General features: G+C 37.6%; 1 protein-coding gene across 7 annotated transcripts in view; it reads left to right on the forward strand.

Moving 5' to 3' along the window:
* CLEC16A (C-type lectin domain containing 16A) overlaps positions 1–13,554 on the forward strand; it is a 62,726-nt gene that overhangs the window by 4,927 nt on the left and 44,245 nt on the right. For all 7 annotated transcript variants that reach the window (XR_011155178.1, XM_069029552.1, XM_069029553.1 and 4 more), the window contains exons 2-9: positions 995–1,123; positions 1,774–1,907; positions 2,663–2,811; positions 3,461–3,566; positions 5,425–5,548; positions 6,451–6,625; positions 7,589–7,642; positions 10,067–10,180. Coding sequence is in view for 6 of the 7 variants with exons in the window: in XM_069029552.1 (XP_068885653.1) it covers positions 995–1,123; positions 1,774–1,907; positions 2,663–2,811; positions 3,461–3,566; positions 5,425–5,548; positions 6,451–6,625; positions 7,589–7,642; positions 10,067–10,180 (985 nt within the window). In the remaining variant the exon portion in view is untranslated. The remainder of the gene's footprint in view (positions 1–994; positions 1,124–1,773; positions 1,908–2,662; positions 2,812–3,460; positions 3,567–5,424; positions 5,549–6,450; positions 6,626–7,588; positions 7,643–10,066; positions 10,181–13,554) is intronic.

A 13,554-nucleotide genomic window follows, 5' to 3' on the forward strand; every position in this document is an offset into this window, starting at 1 on the left:
GCAGTTTTAAACTCTTGCCCTTTGCAATGATAAAGCTCGACTTTACCCCCTTTCCAGTCAGTATATTCTGTGCTGAGAGACCTGATGATGGAGCTTTGCCAAAGTGAATGAATAGTCTTTCAGAGTCCTGGTATTAAACATCAAAATTTACACGAGTCTGTAAGGGGTCTCTGCAGGCAAGAGAAGGGATCAAACTTCTCTGGTTAGACCTCATGTGCCACTTTGCTGTATCAGCTACTGCATGCTTACCTGCTTCTTCTATTTCTATTTTTCTTGCTCATCAGTCCTTTGACTTAAACATATGCCAAAGAAATTCATGTAAGAAGCACCTTGAGACCAGTTGCACACTTTCTACTTCTATGTTAACATATGCATAAGCACTCATAGCTCACCTGGCTAGGTGGGGATTTGTTTCCTTTGTCACACTGTTTAACAATTACTTTTCTCTCTGCATCAATATTAGAAGGAAATTTTAGGGTTTTAAAAATGTACAATGATTAGACTTAGTTATTACCTCAGGCCTGGTTCCTACGGTATATCACCGTGTCCCGCAGCCATAGGGAGGAGGAGGAGGAAATGGTCCAGCAGGCAGGAATTGTGCAGCAAGATTGATTTATTTAATTATTTTACAAACTCTTTTATAGACTTTTTTCTTCTTAGTCTAATTGGACAAAGGACCAGCCACCCCGTGGGGGTGATTGGCTAAAATCCTAAAACATCCATTGTCAAAATATTTTTCTACTATACCATAAACAAGACTTTTCAAGGTTGCAGGTGGCTTGGTTGTTTACATTCCCTGCCACCTCTTCTGTGAGAGAGAAAAGTCTCTCACGGACTTAGAAACTAGCAAGAAAATCCTTGCTAGCAGCATTTTTGTATCTACACTTAGTGTAGGCATATATGTGTGTCTACATTTTTACAGTGATGGAGGACAAACATGGTACATGGGAAAATGGCAGGATAGCACATTACTTGTACTTACTTTTTCTTTTAGGTACATGTATCATATTTTGACTAAAAATACAACAGTAACAGATCACAACCGCAACCTGCTGGTGGAGACCATTCGTTCCATAACAGAGATCCTTATCTGGGGGGATCAGAATGACAGCTCAGTGTTTGAGTGAGTACTCCTGAGCAAGCTCGACTCTGCTTTTGTGTTTGAATAATGCTTGGAGTTGTACAGAGTTCTCATTGAAAAAGTTAACTCTTCCAAGACTATATTTCATGAATATATGTAGAAAGCTATGTCCTGTAGTAGATAGGTGAGCAGGTTGAATTCCTGTCATTCAGGAATTTGCTGCTTGTAAAAAGTGTTTGGACTCGAGATCCACTTTCAAGTACTGCTTTTGTTTGACTCTCCATTCTTTTGATATGAATATAATCTCTAACCTATTTTAGGGCCCAGATTTACTCAGTATATCTATAAATATCATATTGCTTCAATTTACCCAAGATACCACAAATAAATATCTTATTCTAGCTGTGGTATTTAGAGCTGTCTGATAAATTGAATATACTAAAAATACAGTAAGAAAGGCCCTGATTTCTTGATATTATTTTTTGCATAATTTGAATTTTTAAGCCCCTTTGTTTATTTAAGGTTTTTGAAAGATATTCTTTTGTTATATAGATACAACTTTGCAAAGTAATTCTTCATAAAAGCAAAACATGCTGTTTGTCAAAGTTGACTTGAATCATCCCTGCTCCTAGCCAAATTATGTTCCTGTTACCTTAAACATGTGACTTAATGACACCTTTATTTTATTTCAGCTTCTTCTTGGAGAAGAATATGTTTGTTTTCTTCCTGAACATCCTGCGTCAGAAGTCTGGTCGTTATGTGTGTGTGCAGCTGCTGCAGACTCTGAACATCCTTTTTGAGAACATCAGCCATGAAACATCCCTGTGTAAGGACACACTTCCAAACTGCTTAGGATGAAGTGATCAAGATTTGATTGAATTCCCTTTCGTTCAATGAAATTTAGTCCTAGTACCCCTGCACAGAAGTAGTATATGAATTACTAACAATCTTCTAAATTGAACACTGCCAAAAATACAGTGTAAAATTACTCCAAAATACCTTTTAATGTACATTTTCAGTGGTGCAAAAGTAGTTGTTTGATACAAGAAGCATTTAGCATATTTCAAGGGGTTCTTTAAGTCAACAAATTAGTTGTGATCCGAAATGTTCACTTGGTGCCGTGGATCACGTGGTGGAACTCTGGTGTGTAATTTGTACTGTAACTGTTCTGATACCATTGGTGCTGGCAGTCAGCCACAGGAGATTCCTTCAAGGTTTTTGGCAAAATATAAAGAGGATGGAGAATCAATAATTTGAAGTATTCCACAACTGTTGTGAAAAGTCATCTTCAAGCCTTGGGAATTTGGCACTTTGGGAGGAAAAGAGTTAAGTATTAGCTGCAGAGCCTACCTGAATTGAGGAAGATGAAGTATATTCTCAGTTGTCTTGTTCTTGGGAGCAAAGACCTTTGTAGGGAGCAATTCCTTTATATTAAAGCTTAAAGGCATCACTTGAGCTGTTTGGCTAAAAGTTGTGATCTTCAAGCATCAGGTTGTTGCTTGCTAGCTGATATTTAAAATACAGGCTGTTACCACAATGATTTTTTTGGGTTAACCTGTGTAAATGTTTCTTACTTTTCAGACTACCTGCTCTCTAATAACTATGTGAATTCTATTATTGTCCACAAATTTGACTTTTCTGATGAAGAGATCATGGCATATTACATCTCATTTCTCAAAACTCTTTCCCTGAAACTCAATAATCATACTGTACATTTCTTTTATAATGAGGTAAGTAAAGAAAGTTGCAGTGTAATGATAAGAGGACTTTAACTAGAAATTGATAGCACTGTGGCACATACTGTTTAGTGTCTTGTCTCATAATGTCTTGCTTTTATTTTTATAATGGCAATTCCAGTGGTTGTGAATTTGTTTGTGAGGATCTCTGCACAAGCTTGGCTTTGTCCTCTTATAACTATAATAAACTAAAAATCTGGAAGCTAGTGTTATATTGGATCATTTCAGTAGTTCTTTAGTCTACTTCCTTGAGAATTCAACTTGTTTATGCCTTGCTTTCTTGTGCTTTCATAAACAGGATCTTTTCTGTTGCATCACTTGGTTCTGAGAGGTTTAGTCAAAGGGTAAAGATGAAATGGGTTTTTTCTTGCTGCACTCCGCTTTCTGCCAGAAGAGGGCGTGAAAGCATTGAGTGTGTGCACAGTTATCCCGGGAAGCTCTGATGCTTTAAGCAGTTTATTTTAATGCAGAGCTACAAATGCAGCTGACTGTGCATTGTAAAATCATTTCGATTACTTAAGTAGAAGGTAAAAGTACCATATTAATACACAGAAAACATAATTCATACAGAATCCCAACCAATGTTCTGTACATGTTTAATGAATAAATATTTTCTTTGCTTTTCCTTCTCTTTCCATTACAGCACACTAATGATTTTGCTTTGTACACTGAAGCTATTAAATTTTTTAACCACCCCGAGAGCATGGTCAGGATTGCTGTTAGGACTATAACTTTAAATGTCTACAAAGGTATGCTTTTTATATATTAAAAAAGGCATGTGTGCAAATCTTGTTTCATTGTAGTTTAATTTTCAGTTATTTACTTGTGAGGGTTTTCTTTCTGTTTTATGAGATTGAAAAGCTTACTGTGTTGACAAGTTTCAAGTACACATTTTGACTTTAGCGACCACTGTCCCAAACCTGCAGTATGTACTTGTAAATAGTATTATTTTCTCACCAATGAAACTGGTTTTAAAAAAACCTGCTAAAGTGTCAGGCATACACAAGGAACTTTAGCTTCCCTTCCAAGAGAGGTCAGAATGTGACTGTATTTAAAAAGTAAAAAAAACAAAAACCCCAAGCCCAAAGTATTTTAAGAATATGAATTATCTTTTAGTGATGAAATTGAACTTTCTAGTGTATGAAGCAGTAACCAACATCACTCCCTTTAAGATTAAAAGTGCATTAAAATGACTGTAGAACTCTTAGGTGCTGCAGTCACTCCAGTCTCAAGAAGAGCTGGACCATTCCCAGAGGTGCTTAGTGAAGGCCAGGAGACTACAGTCTCAAATTCCTGTGCTGGGCATTCCAGTAGGACATAAGGAAAAAATGTAAAGCGTCACTGTGAGAGTAGTTAAGCACTGGAAGAGGTTTTCCAGAGAAACTGAGGCATCTGTATTGTTTGAGGTCTTCAAAGCTCAGCAGGGACCTCAGCAGCCTGGTTGAACTTTGAAGTTAGCACTACTTTGAGAATGTCTACTCTAAACCCAATGTCCAAAAGTCACTTCCCCCTAAGTTTTTATTGGGGTATATAACATTTTTAATAAAATGAAAATATCACAGTGTTCTCTGTAAAGCTGTTGTTTATTCTGAATTTCTACCTCTGAAATCAGCGTGTTATAAGGTAGCATGTTTTATGCAATATGGTCATGCAGGGCTTCTTGTTCTTTAATACATTTTAAGTTAAATTACATGTTGAATTTACACAACTTTCTGTCAATTAAAAGAAGAAGTGGTTTGACAGTCTTCATAGAAGAATATAAGATCTTTTTAAAAACAATGAGCTTTGCAAATGACTGCATAGCAGTTAGGGTCTTTACAGTGTTGGCTGCAACACTTTTTCTTTTATATGTTGAGAAATGGGCACTTGGTAATTGCCTTCTACTTCAAGGAACTGAATGCAAATACGAGCTCACAGAAAAGAGCAGATTATAGACTTCATATCCTGTTTGTGGTCTATTTATGCAACTAAGTATTTTTATGAAAAAAATTTACTTGTCTAGAATTTTCATTGAATGTTGTAGTGCTATAAAGGTTAGAGTTGAAAGGGCACAGCTCAGATGTTCAGGTTTGATACTTTTCTGACTACCGGTTTGCATATATTCTGCTCTAACACCTACCCTGTATCTTTTAGTTTAGATGCTTTGTGCTTTAGCTTTTTAAACCCTTTTAGAGGATGTCACTATCCCTGTTCCTAATCCTGTTAACTGTTGTCTGTTTCTTTTGCCCTTCCTTCACTGATGATTCCTGTGTTCCTAAATGCAGTGTCATGTAAGTCTAACTAGCTTGACTCTCAGCATTACTGCTTTATTCTTGCGCTTTTTTCTCTTCTTTTTGATAAATAATGTGCTAAAATAACCTTTCTGAATTTCACTAGATTTGTTATTTTCAGACATATGTAAATATATCAACATTAGGCTCATTCAAGCCAGCTAAGACCTGATGTGACATTTTTATAGATTTCCATTTCACGCCTAAGATTGTGTCAGGTGTATACTCGTATGGAAAGCTAGCATGTAATCAAACTCAGAAGATATTTTGTTGTGTTTCTTAAAAAACAATAAAAAATATTGACTACTGATTTTTCTTTTTAATGATTTCTCTTCAGTGGACAACCAGCCTATGCTGCATTACATTCGAGATAAAACTGCAGTTCCTTATTTCTCCAACCTCGTCTGGTTTATTGGCAGCCACGTGATAGAACTGGATAACTGTGTGCAGACTGATGAAGAGTAAGCTTTTACCAATGCTGACTATTGAATGGAAATGCTCTTCCCAGATGTCAATGCTCTCCTTATTTTGTCTGTAATAGTCCAGTTAAGTTAGTTTCTAGGTATGTTCCCTTGTAGACAGTTCAGACTTTTCACTCTTCAAAGTTTTTAGTGATTCTTTAAGGTAACAGTGCTTGATCTGTGCTGATATCCATACGAGTGCGTTAGTGTTTGCAACAAGCCTTTTCTTCATCTTTGTTTTGTTCTGCTAAAAATAGCAGATATCCAGAAGACATGAGAGTTATTTTGTGCTTCTCAATCTTACAAACTTTGTCTTTTTAAGACTTTTTCTATGTGTCATCTCATTAGGAGAGCTTTCTGAAAAGATTCTAAGAAAAAGATTTAAACTAGAAGGATGAGCTTTCATATGTGAACTGTCAGACCTGACATGGTGGTGTCAGACCTGACATGGCCGTGTGCTACTCCACTGTCAACTACAGAAATACTTTGGTGATTCAGGTTGTTCTTGGTTTGTCTTGCCACCCTTTCCTTAGAGTGGGCGTGTGTTTCTTGCTTTCTTAAAGTGAAGAGGTACGTGTTAAATACAACACAGAATTCTTTCATTTTTGGAAAAAAATCTCCTCATTTTTGTAGTTGGCTTGTGAAAAGACTGGCAATGGAAAGCAAAGCTTTGAAAAAACATGTCTTCTGAAAACTTGGGGGGAAAACTTGATATGTGCATCCTGAAGAAAATATAGGCAACTGTTTGCCAGTTGCATTAGTTGACTTCACTGAAATATCTGCTTTGGGCAGTTTGCCTGAGCCAGGTGATCTGTGTCAGGGATGCACATTATTTTTTTCCCTAAGTTTTTAAGACTTTCACAATTGATCATGTATCATTTCTTATTTCTGCTTTCTTTCAGGCACAGAAATAGGGGCAAACTGAGTGACCTGGTAGCAGAACATCTTGATCACTTGCATTACCTTAATGATATCCTTATCATTAACTGTGAATTTTTAAATGATGTGCTGACAGACCACCTACTTAATAGGCTCTTTCTTCCCCTCTACGTGTATTCATTAGTAAATCAAGACAAGGTAAGCTAATACCTGCAAACAGTTAATTCTCAAAAGTGCTACTTGCTTTCAGTGTGCAAAGTGATTTGTGCACTAGGTATATGATTCTCTTGATATCTATGTGTGGTTTACATGAAACAGCTTAAATAAGGTGGCTGTAGAGGAAATACCCTGAGACTGAATTCCAGAGCACAGCAGATTAAATTTTATTCCCCAAAGATGTACTGTTTTGGGTGACATGGTGGTTGAAAGCTAGCAGTAGTGGAGACCAGAAGAATGGCAAATTTGGAACTGGGTTTAAATTTCTGCAACGCTGGGAGATGTGTGATTTCCTTTTCTGATAAGGTAACTGGTCTTCTAGCAAAAGTGGGTTATAATACAATGCAAATTTGCCATGATGTAAAAATCCATCCAACCCCAAAAATACGACCTTTTGTGGTTGGTACTTGTTTCTTGTATTTATAGAGAAGCTGTGTTTTAATGTGATGTAGCTGAAATTATTTTTAAAGCATAGTGCTTTTATTTTTAAATTTAGTGGAAAACTGGTTTTTAGTGAAATACAAACTATTTTTTAAAACCTGCACAGGTTCCTGCATTCAGTTGTGGGTAGTATTTCATACTATCTGAATAGCTAATTTTCAGAGCAGTCTTCAATGAATGTTAACCGAGAAGAATTTTTTGAAGGAGTAGTAGCATAGTGAAAACCAATGTACTTCTCAGATGCTCAGCTGTTTAAGTTACTGAAGTGGCCATGAAAGACAATAACTAACAGCAATTTTTTAAACAAGGAAGAGTAAGGGATATGCTTATTCAGAGAGTCTCCATTTCAAATAGTTTACAAGCAGTGAATGTTAAAGATCATTATGCTTTCTGAATATTTTGTAGCAGAATGTGGAACAACACAAGTTTTGTTTTAAATAAAACATTAAGCCATATAAATGCCTTGTGTAAATAAATAAGCGTTTGTCATAACTTTTTCTGTAGGGTGGAGAGCGTCCAAAAATAAGTCTCCAGGTTTCTCTCTATCTTCTTTCTCAAGTAAGTATTTTAAGTATTTGTCCTGTTTCAAAACAAATTTTGCAGTACTGTTGTGATTCATAAATTTGTGTAGTTTCATCATTTTGGCAAAGCCATAAAAGAAAATCTGTCAAATTTCTAACCTTTCAGCTTCCATTTAAAAAAAAAAAAAAAAGTAGAACATTTTGTCTTTCCATGGGCAGACAAAGTAGCTTCTTATTTGAGTTAATCTCATTCTTCTGAGGCTCCCATTGCTCAGGGTAACCTTTATAGAGAATTCCATGATCATAAACTGTGTACGCCAGCTGACAAATAAAGTCTGATAGTCATACAACATGCTGGGACAGAACTTGGTACAATGGCAGATGAAATTTACCAAGATGCTGTATTGCATTTTGAATCTGCCTAAGCTATGGAAAATTCAGGTTTGAATTTTCCTCTTTGAAAACCCAAACCCCAAAAACCACCACTACCAAAATCTCACTTTCTCACAATATTAATTTCATTGTGCCTGTAGCTTAAATCTGTAATTAAGTACTTCTTATTTCTTATCAGTCCCACCTCCTTTTCTTTCTAGAATTTATTTTCAAATTAAGAGTTTTACAGTAGATTTTTTTTGTATTGTAGAGAAAATTCATCTGTTCTCCCTATAGTCTTCCGTGCATTGCTATGAGACTGGTTTTCTTAAATTACATTGTCTGAAAATAGTTTTGACTTGTGTTCATAGAATTTGTACTTCTTTTTCTTTCAATTTAGACTTCTTCAATACTCATTTTATTATGATCCAGCCCATAATTTCATCTTTTTTGCTAGAAGTATGGGGTTGGGGTTTTTTTCCTAGGAAAATATAATTTGATGCTCCTTAATTTAAATCTAAAAAGTTGTGGTGATGTGAGGGTTATTTACCACAGATAAAACTGTGGGAGCAGCAGCTTCTTGTAACCAAAGGGAGCTGCATCATACAGTTGTATAAGGTGACCTCTTTTAATGTCTTTGCTTTCAGTGGAAGTATCGACGAGGTATCACTTCAGGATTTATATCTATGTTCTTCATTCTGTTTAAAAAAGAAAATGGAAGTAGTCATAAAGAACTGAGAACAAATTTTGTGTGTCAAAATGGGATGTGATATAGAAAATCAAGCTACTGTTTCTGTGACCAGCAGAAACACATCTTTTCCCACCCCTTTTAACCTGGAGTTTGAATGTGGGGTGGGATCTACCAAACCTTGCTGACTATTTTTATTCCTGACAGCAGGCATATGCTCTGGGCACTATTCTTTTATTAGAGACAAGTGCTTGAGAGATTTGTGCTAGCACCTGAAAATGCACTGTTGGGACTTCTCACCCACCGTTCTCAAAGTGAACATGTGCTGTTCTTGCACCAAAACACGCCTGTGGACAGTCAAGCAACGCTTGCTGAATTGGCAGAAGCTCGAGTGCTTTGGAGGTTGTTCAAAGTACTTTTGAAGTGTGTTGGGACTTTAAAGTTTTATATGGATCACCACTGCATGCTAATAACTACTTCCCTTTTGGAGGTCTGGAATGGTTCTGACTTTAATCAGAAAACCTGTGGAGAACATTCAGCTGGATATTGTCAAAACAGTGACTAGACTTAATGACTTAGAAATTATTTAGGAATTTTGCAGCTAGAACCACTGATAAGGGATCCAGCTCTGATATTCCTGTGAAGAGAATGGATATAAGATAACAGAAGACAAATTGCAGCTGGACCTGAGCTGGTTCTGTCCAGGAGCCAGTTGCTTGCTGGCTCAGACTTGTGAGCCTTGGCTCAAAATAGAGTAGTTAGTGTAAACAGAGAACTCTGGTAAAGCACCAAAGCACTTGTGGTCAAATGCTTCAGTGCTCCAGGCAGTGTGGTCCTTTCTCCTGTGTTCTGTAGCCACTATGAAGCTGACACGGATTTGCTGCAATTTCAGAGCCAGTAAAGCTGCTTCTGATCCAGCTCAGCCTAGTGCATGGCCTTTACTCATGAATCACTGCACAATGATTGTGTGCACAGCACAGAACTTTCTGGAGTCTGGCCAGTTGCTGGCACACAGGAAGGTCAGGGGAGGCTGTGCACCATAATCAGTTTGTTTTTTCTAAAAAAAAATCCATTTCTGGAATGGTTTTAATGGGTTCCTTGCTAGAATATCACACAACTTTCCTTTCAAAAGTGTTGAAGAGAGAATTTACACTTCTCAGAAGGAGGAAAGAATATGAAGAATTTGTAAAACTGGGTAGCTTCAAAGGTGGAGGAAGGTCAGATACCCATCTCTCCTGTGTTTTAAAGTAGATTTAATGAGCTGTCAGTGTTCCCAGTTGTACTTATATGTAAACTAAAGATAGCAGTTAACAAGATCAAAAGTATGTTCAGCAAGTGAAATTGTGAAACTATGTGTTCTGTAAATATGTCTGATATTTTTTTCTGCTCTTCTTTTAATAGGTTTTTCTGATTATACATTATGCTCCCTTGGTGAACTCCTTGGCTGAGGTTATACTCAATGGGGACCTTTCAGTGTTTTCTTCTAAGGTTGAGCAAGATATACAGAAAAACTCAGTAAGTGGCCAACTGTCTCTAAATTTTATTTTTTTTTTTAAGGCAAAGAAATTATTTGAAAAATAAAATCAGGTATCTGGAAACTGGTAAGCCAAGGTGGTTGTGTTAGAAGAAGAGAGCAGCAACAGACTTCAGCTTTTGTTGTTGGATCATCCTTTTGATGCAACACTTCTGTGATCCGGTCTTCTGTGTTTGGTTTTTATCTGCCCTTGGGTAGAGAAATAAAAATGATTCAGCACAACTTTCCAGTGAAATTTCCTTGTGCAACTTGTAGTAGAAATGAGGAGACTTTGAAAAAATACTGGCTTATGATTTTCATGTGACTATTCCCAGTGTTTTAGCAGTAAAACTGATCATCTCTGAAAGTTGTGCATCAGTGAGCATGTGAGAATAGAGACCAGCCATGGAGAGATGGGAGTGTGTCAGTCTGTCATTGCCCTTTTACCTACACACACCTGGGTAGATGTTGCTAGATGCTGATGCTGGTGGTACTGGTTTTCTAGGTGTCATGTTTATAGTATTTTCCCTTTTGTTGTGGCTTTCACAAGTTTGTGAAATGCTTACTTGTTACTTTTTAAAGGTCTGTTTTGGGGATGGTAACAAGCAGGGGGACATGACCTTATTGTAAGAGGCCTCTGACTGTAGTTGTGTCTAAAAATTGAACATGTCCCCAGTGACTGACTGGCCAGAAGTTGCTGACTGAATGTTTAATTTATAACAAGCAATAGATTGGTTCTCATGCACCTTCTTTCCCAGCAGTGGCTATAGCTCTGGGAGTTTCAAGGAGGGGAGATAATGTTTCAACTTCTCCAAGACACATCAACTTTTCCAGATTTCTTCCCAGTGGGCTTTGAAAGCTGTGTGGACTGATCTTAGCCAGTACCTTTTGGGTTCTGGTGTTTTGTTCTGTTTACCTTGATATTTAGAATCTAACTTTTTTTAGAAAAAAACTATGGTAGAATGGTAGAGTTGACTGAATGCTTTAAGGTAAAGTAGTCTCTTACTTATGTTAGGAAATGTCTGACCTTCTGCTGGCTGTGTACTGAATGTTGTGTGATACTTGTGCAGAAGCAGCTTTGTTACTAGGAAATTTGTGGCAAGAGGGTGGAGCACCAGTTGTTACAGAAGTGAGATTTTCTTTTCCTGTCATGGTTACTGTACAGAGTTGCAAAATACCTGCAGCATGTGTTTGTGTACTTGAGCTTATGTTAGGAATATTAGGGGTTTCCTATAAACTCCTGTTCATCTCTCAAATTTGTAATACTGTTTAGGTTGCTGCTCCTTACTGGCCTTAACGATGTGTCCTCACAACTGGGGGTGCAGTTGTACCTGAACAGGTAGTAAATAGGAGGGATGTTGGCCTTCTGCAACAGACCCTTAGTGAAGCTGCCAGAGGTGGAGCTGTGTTCCAGGGAGTGCAGAGCAGTGGGTGAAGGAAAAAGCTTCCATGGGAGAAACCTTAGTTTTTAGTAACTTCAAAAAACCATATTCTTCAATGAAACCATGGAGGGGAAAGCCTGTACTGTCAGAAGCCCACTGTGGAGGCTGGTTATGTGCAAAAGGAGTGGGGTGCAACTTCAGCAGAAGAGCTCCCTGCCCAGCTTCCAGGGAGGGGAGCCATCAAGGGAGCGGCTGTGCCGTGATGTGTGGGAACAACGGCTGCAGGCATTGCTTGGGCTTTCCTGCTGATACACAGCTCAGTGCAGGGAGGCTCGAGTCAACTGTACAAGTGAGGGCACAGTCAAGTAAAGTGAGGCAGTTTCTTGTTGCTCTGTGATGGGACTTCATCGAATAGGAAGTTGATTTTTGAGCATTGTTAGCCATTCCAGGGGCTGTCCTCTGGACTATGGGGTGAATCAGGGTCATTGCGGGGTTATTGCTGTGGTGTTCTCTGTTGCAAAGAAATTGCAAATTTCCACCAAAAGCTACTTCAGAAGTTAGTTTAAAATTGTTAGAAGTGATGAGCACGTTTTTAAATTTACTTTTAGTCTGAAAGTAAAATTGTGTTTTTTCTTAAGTCAGACCTAAATTTATCATTTACTACTTCCTTTCTGTTCTAATTTGCCATGATAACCATCCTGATACTGTCCTAAGCTTGTTGTTTTGGGCATATCTGTGTATTGTGGTGAACTGCAGCTATCTCTAAACCCTTGCTCTGTACCTAACACTGCTCATCTATTGTGACTGAGATGTCTTGATATGTTTAAGTTGAAATGTAACTGTCCGTTTCTAACTAACATGTAGTTTCTAAACCCAGAAGTAAGAAGAACCTCATATCTATATTCATCTTTGTAATAAGATGAATTAAAGTGGAATGAGGTATAGAGTAATGACTGAGATTACCAGAAGCAGAGTCTCGTGTCCTCTTGCTGGGACACTGAGTAAAGAACACAGCAAAAAAGCTGTGAAGGGTCGCAGTTGCTGTGTATAAATGCAAAATACCCTGAGTTCTTTAGAGCAAAGAACAGTGGTACTTGTCACAACAGGAACGAGTGCTATTGTTCACTGGAAATGAGTTTATGGAAAAAATGACCAGCAGCTGTAACTCCTGCTATCTTATGAATTGGCAATAACCTACCCATGGAGATCTGCTAAACATCACAGGGCAGAAGTGATTGCCTAAGCTCCATTGAACAGGTTCTCCACCTCACTCCATGTTTTTTCCCTGTATTTCTGATTTTAGGCATCATCAGAAGAAATACAAACCCTTATCTCACAATGAGAGTTGTGTGTGTGTAGGCAGCAGAATGTATTTAAACTGTCAGATATCACACTAAGGTTTACCTTGCTTCCTGTGAGATCTGTTTTCCTGCATCATTCAGATATGGGCCAGATCTACCTAGTGCATGTTTCTTCTTTAACCTACTTTCTCCTTCCTGTAAAAGGTGTTACTGGTATTGCCTTATTTTACCATCACACATTGCACAAGATAAACCATTATTGAAAATGTGGTTGAAAGACATTTTAAAGATATAAAATAGCAGTACCTTAAGCTGTATAATCAACTTATATAATAAACCAAATGCTATCTAAATTAATTTAAAGTCTGATTTTAGAATGTTTTAATTATATAGCCTTGTATTTAGCAGAACAGAATATTTGTGTAGGGTTTTTTCTACAGCATTCCTTCTTGGACCAGACCATGGCTCAGTGTTTATGAGCACACCGCTGTCTACTGGTCTCTTGTGTTGCTTTGCTCATGTGGCTGACAGCATATGAGAAATGCAAGAATGTTAAGTACATGCTTTCTCCATAAAGAAACTTCCTACCAGATTCTAGGAAGCAATGCAGAAGTAAGAAGTGAATGCAGAAAGGGGAAAATGTGTTATGCAGCTTGCATGCTACTTTGCTGTTATTTCCCTAAATAATAGGAC

This window comes from Aphelocoma coerulescens, chromosome 14 (genome assembly GCF_041296385.1).
Source record: "Aphelocoma coerulescens isolate FSJ_1873_10779 chromosome 14, UR_Acoe_1.0, whole genome shotgun sequence".
Lineage (NCBI taxonomy): Eukaryota > Metazoa > Chordata > Aves > Passeriformes > Corvidae > Aphelocoma > Aphelocoma coerulescens.